Source organism: Thalassophryne amazonica, chromosome 12, assembly GCF_902500255.1.
Source record: "Thalassophryne amazonica chromosome 12, fThaAma1.1, whole genome shotgun sequence".
NCBI lineage: Eukaryota > Metazoa > Chordata > Actinopteri > Batrachoidiformes > Batrachoididae > Thalassophryne > Thalassophryne amazonica.
This window is the reverse complement of record NC_047114.1, coordinates 72,475,076-72,491,853: the sequence shown is the minus strand read 5'-3', so window position 1 is coordinate 72,491,853 and position 16,778 is coordinate 72,475,076. Positions and strand designations below refer to the sequence as shown.

General features: G+C 42.6%; 1 protein-coding gene across 3 annotated transcripts in view; it reads right to left on the bottom strand.

Moving 5' to 3' along the window:
- Positions 1-16,778, bottom strand: part of zfyve9a (zinc finger, FYVE domain containing 9a) — a 68,083-nt gene that overhangs the window by 12,945 nt on the left and 38,360 nt on the right. For 2 of the 3 annotated variants that reach the window (XM_034182922.1, XM_034182923.1), the window contains 8 exons: positions 14,470-16,055; positions 12,051-12,150; positions 11,652-11,828; positions 10,116-10,279; positions 8,111-8,240; positions 7,656-7,778; positions 6,704-6,859; positions 4,252-4,476 (listed from right to left, as the gene is read on the bottom strand). In XM_034182922.1, coding sequence (XP_034038813.1) covers positions 4,252-4,476; positions 6,704-6,859; positions 7,656-7,778; positions 8,111-8,240; positions 10,116-10,279; positions 11,652-11,828; positions 12,051-12,150; positions 14,470-16,055 — 2,661 coding nt within the window. The remainder of the gene's footprint in view (positions 1-4,251; positions 4,477-6,703; positions 6,860-7,655; positions 7,779-8,110; positions 8,241-10,115; positions 10,280-11,651; positions 11,829-12,050; positions 12,151-14,469; positions 16,056-16,778) is intronic. The other variant, XM_034182924.1, reaches the window with a different exon arrangement.

Sequence of the window (16,778 nt, the reverse complement as noted above, 5' to 3'; positions counted from 1 at the left end):
CAGCAGTGGGATAATAATAGATTAAGCTTGTATAGTGCTTCCCATCTGTCAAGACAAATCTCGAGGTGCTTCACAGGTAAAAGACTGTGATAAAAGCTAAATAAATAAAATAATAAAAAAATGACTAAAACGAAACAATAAATACAGTAAGTGGTAACACTATTTTCAAAGGTGCCCACAAATCCTTTTGAACAGAAACATTCATAATGACACTTGCAGGTTTTGTATTAATTATGACATCACGTTCACAACTTCAACAAGCCTTAGAAATTCCACTACAAGATCCAGCATCAAACCATCCAATTAACAGAGTAACTAGACAATTATTTATCATTTCACTTGTCCCAGAATCCTTTACGCAGCTGTGACGTCACCATGTTGCTGTCTTTATTAAGATAAAGTCTCTCATAAAATTTGAGCAAAATAATGTGGGCCCATTTTATTGTATAACTGCAGGAGGGACATGATTTGTTTTATGCCATTAGCTGCAGGCAGGACCTTGTCCAAATGAAGGCGATAATCCAGTCATGCCCACCACTACTACAGTATGCCGATTATTAAACATGTGGTTTGATGAATATATATATATATATATATATATATATATATATATATATATATATATACACACACAAACATTTTGAAGTCTAGTTTGTTTTTATAAATCACAATGTATGCGTTACTATTGTAGTAGCATCTTTTAGGTTTCAGTATGCACAACATTGTAATTGAGGATCCCGGTCTTTAATATTTTTTTGTTTTGCAAGCAATTTTTTTTTTTTGTCACTCAAATACAAATGATCTGAAGGGAGCCCACACAAACGTCAAACACAATGAACTGGGCCTGCAGTTAAGAAAAATGCTCTTAATCCACAAGTGAAAAATAGGTGTTTTTCTTCCAGCAGACAACACACCTTAGATTACTGTCATCCAACAGTCTCATTTACATTTTAAAGACACATTCTGGTATTACTATACACCAGTATAATGCATCATTCAGTTCATCAGATATCCGATTGTGCAAGTTCTCCTACTTAGAAAGATGAGAGAGGGCTGTAATTTTCAACATAGGTACACTTCAACTGTGAGAGACAAAATGAGAAAAAAAAAATAAAAAAAATAAAAAAATCCAAGAATTCACTTTGTAGGATTTTTAAAGAATTTATTTGTAAATTATGGTGGAAAATAAGTATCTGGTCAATAATAAAAGTTCAACTCAATACTATGCAACATAATCTTTGTTGGCAATGACAGAGGTCAAACGTTTCCTGTAAGTCTTCACCAGGTTTCCACACACTGTAGCTGGTATTTTGACCCATTCCTCCATGCAGATCTCCTCTAGAGCAGTGATGTTTTGGGGCTGTTGCTGGGCAACATGGACTTTCAACTCCCTCAACAAATTTTCTATGGGGTTGACGTCTGGAGACTGGCTTGGCCACTCCAGGACCTTGAAATGCTTTTTACAGAGCCACTCCGTTGCCCGAGCGGTGTGTTTGGGATCATTAAGACCCAGCCACATTGCATCTTCAATACCATCACTGATGGAAGGAGATTTTGGCTTAAAATCTCATGATACATGGCCCCGTTCATTCTTCCCTTAACAAGGATCAGTCGTCCTGTCCCCTTTGCAGAAAAACGGCCCCAAAGCATGATGTTTCCACCCCCATGCTTCACAGTAGGTATGTTTTTCTTGGAATGCAACTCAGCATTCTTCTTCCTCCCAACACAAGTTGAGTTCTTACCAAAATGTTCTATTCTGGTTTCATCTGACCACAATATTCTCCCAATCGTCTTCTGGATCATCCATATGCTCTCTGGCAAACTTCAGACGGGCTTGGACATGTACTGGTTTAAGCAGGGGGACACGCCTGGCAATGCAAGATTTGAGTCCCTCTGTGCGTAGTGTGTAGCCTTTGTTACTTTGATCCCAGCTCTCTGCAGGTCATTCATCAGGTCCCTCCGTGTAGTTCTAGGATTTTTGTTCACTGTTCTCATGATCATTTAGACCCCACGGGATGACATCTTGCATGGAGCCCCAGATCGAGGGAGATTATCAATGGTCTTGTATGTCTTCCATTTTCTTACAATTGCTCCCACAGATGATTTATTCACACCAACCTGATTGACTAATGTAGATTCAGTCTTCCCAGCCTGGTGCACATTTACAATTTTCTTCCTGGTGTCATTTGACAGCTCTTTGGTCTTGGCCATGGTTGAATTTGGAGTCTGACTGTTTGAGGCTGTGGATAGGTGTCTTTTATACAGATACGTTCCAACAGGTGCCATTAATATAGGTAACAGGTGAAGGACAGAAGAGCTTCTTCCGGTGGCTTGTGCCGCGTCATCGCAGCTCGGAGCGCGGTGCACCGAGCGTCTTTAAACGGGTCCTTAAAGCTGTACTAACAGACCTTATTCTCTGTGAAGCCCGTAAAATTTTCACCAAAAGCCAGATAAATTTTTCGAATGGTTTCCAGGTGCCAGTCTCTAACAGCTTCTAAAAAAATTCTGATGGAAAAAAAGTCCTTTTCATTCCGCCATTTCCAGACAATGAAAATCCGACGAGGAGGCGGGACCACTCCTTCCTAAGGTGTGCTCACAGGCGAATGACGTTACCGACAGGCGTGGAAAAACTCACGCATGCGCACGAGGGTTCAAGCATGTCTGACGTAAAAACATATGAATGAAATCCATATAGTTTTTGAAAAAAAATAAAAAGGACCGTTACTTTATGGACAGACCTCGTAACTACAGTATCTACTTGACAGACCACAAAGGTAAGAGGCAGATTTCTGTCAATGTGATGCAAATAGTTTGTATTTTTGTATGTAGCTGTGTTCATGTACATATGTGCATACTGGGAGCACGCAAGAGGCTTAGCAGAGATCCAGGCTTCGCTCTGTGCTGGTAGGTCTGGCCATGAGAGGAGCTTCTCTGATAATATTCCATATAAAGACATCCTGCTTCCTTTGGGAAGCTGTGAGACGTGTGAGGAGGCTGGAACCAAACCTACAGGCTCCTGATAGTTAATAATAAGCTTTAAAGCTTAAACTGGATCTTAATATTTCACTATAATGATAAAACATGGATTGGGGGTGGGGTGCAGTGAATCAAGGCATTCTGCTTTGCCTCTTCACCACTTTCAGTTTAGGTTCTGCTAGCGCTCACGACTTACTGTTCAGCAAATCACTTGATAAATCCAGTAAACAATTCAACTAGTCTCAAATTTTCAGCTATGAACCTCTGAAATGCTGCACAGGTAACAATAAAACACTTTTGTTGCCAAATAAGGCACCACAATAAGAAAAATCAGAAAACAGAAGTGAAATATGGAACAGGATTACAAAACAGTGACAGACGCAGACATGCTCAATGCTTCTTTAACTTTTGTCTAATGAGATTGGTTTTAAATGCTTTATGCAATACTTCTACATATTTTGCATCTCTAAGTTAATTGTAGGGGTGTTGGGAAAAAAAAAAAAAATCGATTCACGTCCGAATCGCAATTCTTATTTATTACAATTCTGAATCGATCCAAAATGTCCAAGAATCGATTTTTAAAAAGCTTTTTTTTTTTTTTAAAACATTTTCTTGCTTACTCGCTGCGTGTACTGTTTGTCAGGCAACGGCTTCCGTACTACAGCGTCCTTGCGAGGGGAGGGTCCAGTGTGCTTCAAACATTCATGAGCTGCAGCTTAGCATGGTGGGCGAAGAGCTAATTCAGCCAGCACCGTCTTTGCTGAAGGCAAATGTTTGAGCGCATTTTTGGATTTTATTATTTGCTGCATAAGAAGGAGCTTGACATGACTTATGCAGTGTACAAAATCTGCAAAATGAAAGTCAAGTACTTCGGAAACACTTCAAATCCGCAAGCCCACATGCTACGCCATCACCCGGAGCTAAAAGAAGCGGAGCAGCAGTATCTGCCAACTACTGACCAGCGCTTCGCTAAACTGCCAGCCAACTCCGAACGAGCAAAGCAGATAAGTAAATTTACATCTAGAATCACTTCATTAACCTTGTAAACCTGCATTTTCTTAAACATAAACATTTTTTAAGTAATATAACTATTTCTCAGAGCTCTTTGAATCGAATCGTCACCCCAAGAATCGGAATCGAATTGAATCGTGTGTTGTTGTATGATTCACATCCCTAGTTAATTCTGTTACAGATAATAAAACTGAATGTGCACACTCATTTGTACATGTCAATCAAAGGCAAGCATCGTCATCCCCAATTATCCTCCTCACTCACATCGGTACTCTGCCCCCAGCCGGAGCATGAGGCGGATGGGGAAGACCTTGGCCCATGGAGTTTCCCACTTTTGGATCAGGATCCCAAACAGGTAGGGTGGATTTGGCAGCAGCAGATCCTGTAGGGACTGAAAGGAGGGGCTGATGTACAGGAAGCCGCCATGCTCCTTACCGCCCAGGAAGCTCTGTGTGAAGAAGGAGTGGCTCAGGTGGCTCAACACACTGCCTTTTGGGGAAAGACAAAGAAAGAGAAGTTATGCAGGAGATGTAAGCCTACGAGGCAGAAGGTGTAGCAATGAAGAGGGGGAGAAGAGCAAAAGAAAAAGTAAGCAATGAAGCTTTAGAGAGATGGAAGGAGGAGAGAAAGCAGAGCTCCCATTCTCCGAGGAATCCTCTGTGGATAAGAAACATTTCATTTAACAGCGGTCATCTTGACCAACCTCACTCTCCCTCCTGTGCACGCTTAGGGCCCCTTTACACAGGATGGCAGCAGGTGTGATTCTGTTGTGTTGCTTAAAACGCACCCGATCCGCCTTTCTATGTAACCACTTCAGTGGCCCTTGTGCGTGTTGTTGCCTCACGTGGAGTTTGTGTGCTACAGACGACATCACATTTCCCCAGAGATCTGCTGCTTTGACATATATGTCAAATTTCCTCACTGTTTGTGAGGGAGGAGAGAGAAGCTAAATATTAAATGGTTAATTTTTCACACTCGTCAGTTTGGATTTATCTTGTGTGGATGCGCATTTCTCTGTCATTCATGGGCAGTGTCAGCTACATCTACAGAAAAATTACATCACTGGACACCTTTCTCTGGACTTTTTAAATGGGTGGAAAACACCTGAGCCATGAAAAATAGAGATTTTTTTAAACCATTCCAGGGACTGAGAAAACTTGCGTAACTGCTGTCCTGTTCTCACTTTGAACTCCTCTGACCGGACCAGCGCTCCACAGAGTTCTGTGAAGTCACAGTATGGATTATATAATTGATGGAAAAAAGGACAAAACTGTGGTGGTCTACATTGAACTTAATGTACCTATTTATATATCATAATCCAGACTGAATGTGCACATACAGAAAAAGGATTCATTTAATATTTAGCTTGTTTTGTCTTCCAAGGTGACAGGTTTTTAGTTAGTGTTACAGGTTGTCATCATAACCGTAATCGGGGTGCAGAATACTTGTCTGACGTGATGCGCACTGTCGGTGACAGCCAAGCTGCATGTCCGCTTGTGCCAAATTTACATAGGAACTTTCAGAAGCCCAGAATGAACCATCAGCCACAGGAAAAGTACAAGACAAATCTGTCTGCCTGATCTGTTCAGATTTGAACACGCACAAAACTTTCTGATGAACTCTGTGGACATCAGCTGATCATCGCATGCCCATTGGCTGTAATACTGCTCGTTTTGTTTCCTGAGTTCAAATCCAAACTCACGTCGCTCCGGTCTTGTCAGTGAATGATCTGCTGTTGCTGCGGCGAAAACTCCGTGGTCATGCGTGCCCCTTGGGCAGTCATGGGGTGCTCTGTGAGGTGTTTTGCATGGCATGTGTGGTATTTGTGCATCTTCTGGGCTTGGTGACTCTTCTGCGGAAACCAGGCGTAGCTTCATACTTCATGGCGGATTGTGAGAGGATACCGACTGGACCTTGTACAGTCCTGGTGAAAGCTGAGCATTTCTTCAGCGTCACGACAGCACAAGGACTGCTGGACAGACCCTGTCCCTGTGTAAAGGGGGTTTTACCCGACACCTTCATTTTTACCCACAAGGCTCCATGTTACCAATCAACTCTGGGACAGATCAACTGTTTTATGTGACAGTTAAAACAACCACTAATATGTCTGTGTATTAGAAAGCTGAGGGGTTGGAGTGCCCCAAGGCAAGAATCTCATATCTATATAAAAAAATTGATTGATTGATTGATATCTAATTTGAAATTACACAATTTGGATGTCTTCCACTACCTTGGATATTGTTTGGAGGGTGGGGGGAGGGGTCTGCTTGAGGGGAGGAGGAAGTCAAAGTCATCAGACAGCAGCAGTTTATATTCTGCAGCATATGGAGGCAAAATGCAAGACCAGCAGCACCGAGGAGTCCAGCCTGGAGAGAGGCCATCTGACAGCCAGACGCTAATGTTCAGACCATTTGTCGGGATGAGGCCCAGACAGTGTGCAGCAGCTGCGAACACCAACCTGGTTTCCAAAAAAAGGACAACTATGTGCACCTGTCATCTCAGCGGAGCATGAAGTTGAGCTGGAATTCTTTCCTCTTGCATTACTTTACAGCTACCTCCTCTTCTTTTTTTTCCCCTTTTACCTGGCAGCACCAAACAGAGACAGGTGGACTCACCTGTAGACTGTGAGGCGGCACTACTAATGAGGAGTCACTCCCCACAAGAAGGACCCGTGAAGAAGATGAGCTCAGCTTACACTTTCTGGCTGTGTCCTTACCACTGAGGGCTTCTTGGTAAAGCTGCACAAAGTGGGTGAAGATGTCCTTAGGGATGGTTTTCTCATCAGGCAGACACTGGAGCAGAATGACCACCTCCGCCTGGCCAACAGCGTGCATGCCCTTAGTTGTCACACACCAACATTTCCTGTTGACATCTGGAAGTTGGGAAAGTATTGACAAGACAATTATTTTTAAAAGAATGGAGACAAGGACCAGAATCATTTAACAAATCCCCCCAAAATTATTAGAACTTTAGGCATGTTTCTCCTTGCAGCTCAGTGTCTTGAGTAGAAAACAACAGCACCACATGAGTACAAAAATGCTGCCTGTGATCTTGAAAAGTATGTTAAGGTTATGGTAAAGTATGTTAAGGTTATGGTAAAGGTGCTTAAATGCACTGGGTAGTGAATATTTGCGTACGCTTTCATTCAAATCCATTTTATGGGTCACAAGAAATGGTCTGGACAAGGTATGACTGCCACAAAAAAAAAAAAAAAAACAATAGACAAACCATAACACAGTATGTCCCAACTTAAGATGATCACATAAAAAGTGAAGTATTTTCAAGTGAAACTACACTCTGTATACGATGTCCTGTCAAGGATGATTTCATACATTTGTGAGTACTACGAGTAAAACCAGGGAACCTTCATTAATCATCTCCACTCACACTGTCAGATGAGGCTCCACTGGATGAAAGAATTCAGCTGTGGCACTCTGGGAAATGTATGCAATATTATGTTGAATGCCAATTTTCAATATTTCTTTCTAATTTTATGATAAATGGTATCAAAATGTGCTTCTCCAGTCTAGCGTATGGTTTCATGGCAGCGGGCAGCAGCTGATCAGTTTGACTGGGTTAATCAATCAACTATATAAAGCAGAGTACAAAGGTCTAAAGCTGAGGAATTCTTAAAAAAAAAAACCCACATGGTCAGTGGGTGAACTCACAGTTGACCAACTTGACCATAGCGAGCAGGTTAGCATTGAGCACAAACACCAGAGGATCTGGACCTCCCTCTTCCAACTGCTGTATGAGAACAACCTCAGACGGCCTCTCTTCCACAGCATAGTCTGAGGGCAGGCACAAATGAAGAAGATAGAACGGAGGAATCAAGGCAAAGTTAGATAAACAGGCGGGGAAAACAGAGGATGAGAGGGGGTGAAAGAGAGGGAATCACGAGGAAGGTGAAGATGATAAAGGAGTTGCATGAGAAAAGGGCAACTAAAAGTTCACTTAAACTACACAGCAAAATGGATTCATCTCAGACAGATTATCATCTTTGCTTGTATGCAATGAGTGGCTGAAATCTGAGCTGTGATTAAAATAAAAAGCATTTAACCATACAAGCACAAACACGGGAGCAATGAGGAGGCAGTGGAGTGGTGAAGATGAGGGCAAGCACCTGTGATGTGGCCTCCCGTACCTCCTTTGACTCCAGTGGAGATGAGGATGGGAGGAAGCCCATCCTCCGGAATGAGACTGAGGGAGCTACCCACAGGGCTGCCCACCGGGGCAACAGGAGTGTGTGCTGCCTGGAGGCACAGAGGATGGGTAGAGTGTTGGATTAGATATCAAGAATAAGCAACAATGACCTGTAATAGAGGAATATCCATGAGGTTCTTAGCGCCTGAGATAAGGAGAATCATTACACGAGGATACAGACTGTGCAAAGATGCAAATGTGAACCAAGCAATCCACGAGATCCTTGGTTCCTTAGTTGAAGTGTACAAAAAAAAAACCTCACACATACAACTTAACTCCATCCAAACCCTTTGCAGCTGATGTGATTAGCTCAAGTAAATGTCACCTCCATCTGCAATGACTTGCAAATACTAAACCCAGTTTCTCAATATTCTCTTATTTTGAACCGCAGTTGTTTCATGTTCAGACTTCTGCCCGTTTTGACAGTGTGCGTCTGCCTCCTTTTCTACCCTAGTGGAGGAGGCAGGAACCAGCCAGAAAATAACCAAACATGGTAGAAACATTCCTTGGGTGAATGACTCCAGATGTCTTTTAGTCAAAAGTTAGGAATCGTCAAAAATATAGTCTGAACAACATTCTATGGGATCTCTCCTCAACTAGAGAGGCAATGTAAAGCTTACTCCATTTTCCTATTTGTACTGGGGTACGAGTTGCATTTGTCCAAAAATGCCGCATGAAGAAGAAAAGAAAAAGTCACACCTGTCTATAAGACACACTTATTTTTTTAAACATGAGAATGGGCATTTTATGGTGCTAATTTAGTAGAGCCCGACCAATATGGATTTTTTGAGGCCGATGCCGATAACGATATTTGGATGAAAAAAATGCAGATAATCAATAAATCGGCTGATTTGCCGATAGCCGATAAATCAGCTGATCAGCTAAATGTTTCAACCTCTTAGCAGTAAAGTTTTTCATGCTAGAAACAAGGTCTACACAACGTGGGCTTTATAAAAACTGTGAACGACGCAATGAAGCACATACACATTACTACATAAACTGAGTTAATCAAACTGAGTTGAACTGAAACGGGAGAAATGTGGGGTGAATGTAATCGCAAAGTTATTACAAACAACATCCTTATAAACTTACTTGTATGCTTTTGTCAGACGATCAGTGCAATGTGATGGCAAACTACGGGGGCCGGTGATGAACACATTTAAGCAGGGGTGTAAGCAGCTCTCAGTTGAATGAGTCAGAGCTCCATTTACTGGACAAACAGTGCAAGGACATTTTATATTGGCGACACAAACATTATTTCAGTAACTGCTCTGTTTGAGAAATTATCGGCGTTCTATCGGCAAAGTTTTGGCCGATAGTGAGTACTTTGAAAAGGGCTTATATCGGCCGATATATGATCGGGCTCTATAATTTAGTGGTGTGTAAAGCAGTAATTCACCAGTTTGAATTTTCTACTGCAGAACTCATCTCACACTGAATAAAATTTGGCAGCCACTTCAATTTCACGTGTTACTGGCTTCGTGCTAGTATTACTTTCACAGATGTAGCGTCATGTGTAAACCTGATTTCATGCTCAAGTTTTAGACCTGCAAATGTGTATCAAGCATGTCATCTGAGATTATGCTGTTTAAGCAGTGCAACAATCAGTTTATTCAAGAGGCAAGGAGTCATTCGGGACTTAGCGCTCGAGTCCAGTGTACAGCACAACTAAAACTTCCAATTTGCTCAACAGTCTTTGACAAGTTAGCCACTGATGCTGGCTTTCAGGCAAACCTTTGTCACACTGAACTTTATAATCTAAGATAAAGGTTTCCCCGAACTGTGTTTGCTGTTGGTTTACCGTGGTCCATGACCCAGCCCACAGACCAACAATAACCCCAGAGAAAGGGGTCTTTATGGCCCCATTCAACCAAATGTGCCCACAGTTTGGTGATTGATAAAATGACCTTTCATGAGAAGCTTACCTCCAAAGTTTCAGAAGTAGAAGATTTGTTTGAATATGTGGATATAGCCAAAGACTGAGAGGGAGCAGGTCCAGAGGTCGGAGGTTTTGGTGTTTCTGTTGCGTCTCCATTCGGTAGGATCCCATCGGCAAACCACACCCTCCTCTGCTCTCTTGTTAGGGACCCTGAATGTGAATGAAGTACAATGAAAACCCAGAACAATCAGTGATGACAGTGAGGAAAACTGTAAAGTATATGATATGTATATTATGACATTTTAAAAACTAGATTTATGAAGGTGTGTTTCTACTTGTAATTTGGCTGGACTGATATGTACACATGGTGGGGTGGGGGGAAAGCCACCAGACTCAGTAACAGGTGATAATGATACCAGATTGTCATGACAGTGATGCTGCAACAAGTATATCTGGAAAACTATGCATGCACAGAGGAAGACACAGACAGAAAAATCACCAGACCTGTAGAACTACACAACCTGTTTTTTGTTCTCTTTTCTATGCTTTCTTAGGGAATTCAAACTGTGAGGGTGGGTGGGGATATCAAGAAACCAGAGCACTTGGGTGGATTAGGGTGATGCTGGGTTTCCTTTGAGCCGTCAAGCTGCTTAATTTGACCTCCGTTGTCTTCCTTACGTGAAATTCCACATTTAAAGCAGAGCAAGTTTGAAATACCTTAAAATGCAAAATGATAGTATGCATCTAATTATGAAAAGAAAGAATTAATGCCATAAGCCTGCCCACACACGCTGTTGCCATCAGTTATTGGCAATTGACTTGTAATGACTCAGTTTAGAGCAAAGCAAGTGAAGGACAGTGATGCTAAAGTAAGTGGTTACTCTATTATCTGTCATTTTACAAAGTTTAATGAATTAAACATGCACATTTACTTTTGCAGGTGACAAAAAGCTGTTTACTGAGTGTTTTTAGCTTCCTCTATCCAATAATTATACATAACTGGTTAGCCTGTAATGGTGCTTGCGTTATAAACCAATATTCCAGATGCATTTTGGTTTTTTCCACAAGTGAAAAGACGACCCTCCAAAACATAAAAATAGAGCCTAAGTTGTAAAATCCCAGAGTTCCCCTTCAACTATCTGAAAGGCAAAATAAACTTTATGTCGCAGAACAGATTAATAATAGCCTTTATCTGTCAATGTAACTACAAACAAAGTTTGTCCTCTGCATTTAACCCATCCTAATTATAGTTAGACACAATCCAACCACTAGGAGCAGTGGGCAGCCACAGTCCAGCGCCAGGGGACCAACTCCAGATGTGGAGAAGCTGCCTTGGCCAGGGGCAGAGAAAGGAGCAGATCCTAAATAAGCATGTTTTTGATTGTCAGAGGACACTGAATCACCCGGAGGAAACACACACAGACACGGGGAGAACATGCAAACGGCACACAGAAAGCGCGGGCAGTGATCCCACAACCTTCTTGCTGTGAGACACCAGTGCTAACCACTAATCCACCATGTCACCGGTTTTAGATTGGACATCCAAAACCCAAAATGTCAATTATTTAGATCATGGTTGTACCCTCAGAGTTAGACGGCTTAAGGACTCCAACAGGCACCATGACAGTGGGAGGTGGGGAACTGAGCACCCCAGAGGCCTGTGCCTGCTGCAGCGGCGGGATGGTGGAGCAATACTCTGCTGGGTTGTTGGGGTTCGGACTCTGGTTACTTCCAGTCACTGGGGCCTCCCACGATTGAGCTGAGAGACAGGAAGACATATTCAGTCGAGTTAAAGAAAGGTGATTGCACGTCAGTCACGTGACAGGCTAAATAGGTCACATGTTTAATTCTGACATGCATCATCAGGCAACCTTATGTGTTTTAGTTAGTAATCTTTTGTTCTGTGTCATTAACAGTTATTTTAAAGACAATTTATTTTAATTCAATTGCACTGAATTAACACTTTCTCTGTGACCCTCACCTGATGTTAGAGCAGAATGACAGGTGACACACACACGGGCCTCCTTCCTGTCCATGTATGCGAGCCTGCACTTGAGACTGCAGCACGTCGCACAAAAAACCTTGAAATCAAAGAAACAATTCACATCAAACAGCATTTTTGTCAAGGAAAATCTTTTGCACAATTTTAGCTCTTTCCCAGAAATATCCACACTTAGCATTCCAATTACACACCATTATCATGTAAATGGTTACACAGAGGTTCCTTTTCATTTCAGAGCCTCAACATAATTGCAAATATGTTTGTACAGATTTTAGTCGAGTGGACTGAGGATCTCATCGCGTCCACTATTCGGCGTCACAGTGCTGGTGTAATCGTTACTGCAGTGCTAGTTCTTCCCGGCTCAAGTGACAGAGTGCGTGTCAGTTTACTACCATGGGAAATTAAGTAAGAAGCTCCACAATCAGCCAGTGTAGCAGAGACTAAGTGTTCTCTTTAAAACATTTTTTGCAGAATCTAGAGTTTTACGTGGCTAAAATGCTATAAACCTACCTACACATCCCTTGTATTTATATCCACAGAATGGCCTAAAAAGGAGCTTATCTATCAAATTGCTGCATCCAAATAACTTCACAAATTCTTCATTGTCACAAATGAAGAATTTGTCTGGACCAGGCCGCTCTCAAAGACCAAGTGACCATGCAAGGAGCAGACTAGTGAGGAAAAGCCACCAAGAAACCCATGATAACTTTGAAAGAGATCTGGGGTTATGTGACTGTAAACAGAGAGCATGTGCATCGTTCGACTTTTGTCTCCTGCACCACCTCTTATACAGCTTCAAGGTGGAGAGACAGAAGGATTTTCTGGACAGGAAAACATGAAGTGTCAGCTAGTTTGCTCAAAGGCACATGGGAGACTCTAGTGAAGATCAAATCTATTGTCTTGCAAATTGTCTTCTGTGTTAGACTGACACATTTTCAACAATTTTAAAACAACTTGTCTTTTAAAAAAAATTAAGCCTCTTGAACAACTGACAGTTATTGCTGATGAAATGTACAATCAAGCATCCATTTTAATTTTAGTGAAAACACAATGAGTTCTACATCACACACGGTGCAAAGCACCACCCAGCACAGTGCTGCTGCATCACCATTTTAAGGCAGCAGAAAGTAATTACCCCACAGACTAATAACAAGCAGATAGTCTGCATGAGGACAGCACCCTGGGCAAAAGTTGATAAGTTTGCCATTGGCAAGTGATGCGCTTCTCCAGAAGGCTTTTTCAAAGTGCTGTTTGGTGACTTTGACCTTTTGACTCCAAAATCATTAGGCTTTTAGGGGGTGCCACACCTAACACATATACCAGGTTTGGTGACAATCAGGCAATTAACAAAGAGGTTATTGTGCTCACAACATTTTATTTTACAAAGTTCACGCCAGTTTCCTTGAAATTTGAGCCCAAACCCAACAGGCTTCTTGGGGTCACTATATGTAATACATATAAATGGTAAATGGACTGCTGTTATATAGCACTTTTCCATCTGAATTAGAAGTCAAACTGCTTTACAATGATGCCTCACATTCACCCATTCACACACACCAATGTCAGGGTGCTGCCATGCAGGCGCTCACTAAGTGAAATGTCACATGACTGACTGACTGTCTGCATAGTGATATCTAAACCACTGCTGCTCAGTCGTAAAAACCTGGTCTAAAGTTTAGTGGAAAGATTTTCTGAATGGTGCAATATTCAGATACGCTTTACACAGGCAGGTTCCCGATGCACATGTATTCCACTTGTATACACAGGGATGCACGTTAGCACTCCGATTGCTCTGCTCACTAAAAATAAAACCAAACTGAAAACAAAAATTTTAAGTGACAAAAGTAAAAACTAAGGGAATATTAAACTGTAACATTTGCATATTTATGTGCTGGTTTTTCTCCTCCCTATATTCACCAGCAGGGAGCACCAAGATGGGGTTGGCCATGGAAGGGTCTGTCTGCACCTGATGGGATGCAGAGAAGGAGATGTTGTTGCAGGTTGCTGCTCCTGTAACAGATTTGATTTGCTCTTTGTGGGCAGATGTGTCATTAACTGAGAAACTAAATAGATAAATAAATAATTTGCACCCTGTGCCTTACTTTGTGCTTAGATTACATGGCATGTAAATAGAAAAATGGCATTGGGCACGCCCAGATTCATTTGACAGTATGAGTTTTAGACCGCTTGCTATAGATGGTCAAGATACTGTAGAGCCCATGGTTTATAATGGAGCAATTTTTAGTAATTAGGGGTGAACAAACATACTGAAATACAGAAAAAAGTAATAATATGCATGCTAAAATGTAAGGTACATCACCCTAGTCACAATCTAAACTGTTTTCTGGAAGTTTTAACATGGACTGACATTTTTAATTACCAGCAGAACTTTACTGACCTTGCCGCAGGCCCGACAGTGGTGCCTCCTCTTGGTGAAGGTGAACTTGGCTTCACATTTCATACAAATGGGAGCCTGGGAGTCAGGAACCCACACAGGGGCAACCTCTCCCAGAGAACTGGAAGGTTTCCTGCATAAAGCGCCCTGCTGGCCTGCCTGGACATCATTATCTGGGCTCTCTGTGGGGTTCAAGGAAGGAGAGTGCACAACACTTTCCCCGTTGACCCGAATCACCGTCTGATCAGCCCCACTGTGTGATATTTCAAATGTAGTGCTTCTCCGACTCTGGTTCTCAAGGTTTTTGTTCTTGCTAACGGTGGACGGGCCAAGATGATTTTGTACCTGGTCAGAAAGTGGCTGTGGGATCTGGAGCTTGAGGTTGACCAGTTGCTTTGGTCGTGCCCCACCAAAGGGCACGCTGACTGGCTGCAGGCGATTATTATTTAGTTTTGGTTGAATGCTACTTGATCCCGCTGTCCCGTCGCTGCTTTCCTGTTTGCTCTCTTCCATTTCTTTCTCTTCAGTAACAGAGTCTTCCTTGGAGGGAATGCAACTGGGAGAAATGACCTGCTCCTCATCCTTCTTTATCTCCTCACTCTCTTTAAGTTTAGAAAGGCTGCTGCGCTCCTGCTCTAAACTATCAGAAAGTCCTGTTGACCTGCAGACTTGGTCTATCTGTCCTCCTGGGTTATTCCTCTCCACCATAGACCTGCAGAGCTGGTCTATCTGTCCTCCTGGGTCACTCCTCTCCACCACTGACCTGCAGAGCTGGTCTATCTGTCCTCCTGGGTCACTCCTCTCCACCACTGACCTGCAGAGCTGGTCTATCTGTCCTCCTGGGTTATTCCTCTCCACCACTGTCTCTGCATCAGGAGATATTCCATTCTCCTTTGCCTCAAAACCTGCCTGAATGCTCCTTCCATCATTCAGATTTTCTTCTTGCTCACCTTTGAAGTTTCCAGCTAGTCTTTCTTGATCAAAATCCTGTAAAGTGGCTGTAACAGACTCTGCAGTAACACTGTTCCTGTCCTGTGTTGCTGGTTCCAAATTTGGAAGAATTTTCTCAGCTGGAGCTTCTTCATTTCCAAATCCTAGTTCAAAGGTAAAGTGGGTATGACTGACAGAGTCCGTTACCTCTGCTGAAATGGTTCTTTGCTCCTCATGGGAGTTAGCCTGCTGCTGCTTTTCTGGATTAGAACTGGTGTCCTTGCAGAGTCCATCAGGTTGTGGGCTAGCAGGGTCAGAGGAGCAGCCATTTTTCACTGTTCTACAGGGTGTCACAGAAGGTGGTGAAAGATCATCCGTGCCCACCAGTTTGCCAATGTTGGGCTGGGGGAGGGGTGGGCTGTGGACATCTGCAGGCCTCTCTTCCACCCAGGACGGAGGTTCAGGGCCAGCATGTCTTTTAGGGTCAGTCCCTAGGGAGACACTGGAGGAGGAGTCGGGGAGGGTTTTGAAGGGCAGCGGACTCTCCTGGGGGCTCAAGTCTGAGTGTGCCAGGGCGGGATTCAGTGACAGCAGGTGAGTTGGTGGGGCCAAGATCTGAGTCCACTTAGCATCTGAGAGAATGGGAGTATCTGTCTCATCTGCCATACAAAGAAGAGAAGAAAGCTAATAATTATGTTTGTGATCATAGCAAAAACTTGGAAAATGCACAAATTTATCCTTTTTGTTGCCATCTTGTAGGGTTCATATAACATTAAAGACATGCCAGAAAATCAAGGTGTCAACTCGCAAAGAGATCATGAACCATAATATCAGGACTGGAATTCCCAGATGAACCACTACAGAGCTCTAATACAAAGTGACACACTCTTCAGTGATTGAAAAAGCTAAAAATGGCATGAGCAAATTGCAAAAGTGAGGGTGGCACCGAGCTGGAAATCAGTGTGTGGACAGACTGGGAAAATCTGATAAATTGAGCTCCTGGGAGACAACGGTCAAGCTGACACCAGAGTGATTTGTAACAGCGAAAATTCTCTGAAGGTTTATTTCACATAGCCAATGTCAGTAAAGAAAATAATATGCAGAGTAATTGCTACTGTACTCCGGTTTCTTCGCTCTGCTGGAATTCATGTTAAGCCGTTTCAGTCTGTAATGTACCAGTCTCAAGCATGCGCACAGTTAATCTGCCGAGCAGGATCTCTGGCAAAGGACACACAGATAATCACTCACAGCCAAAACACACTGAGCTCACAGTGTCATCTCAATAACACGTGCGTCTCCACAAGACTGACAGTTTTTCTGGAATCATCCAAGATGACACACACAAAAAAAACCCAAAACAAAACAAACAAACAAACAAAAAA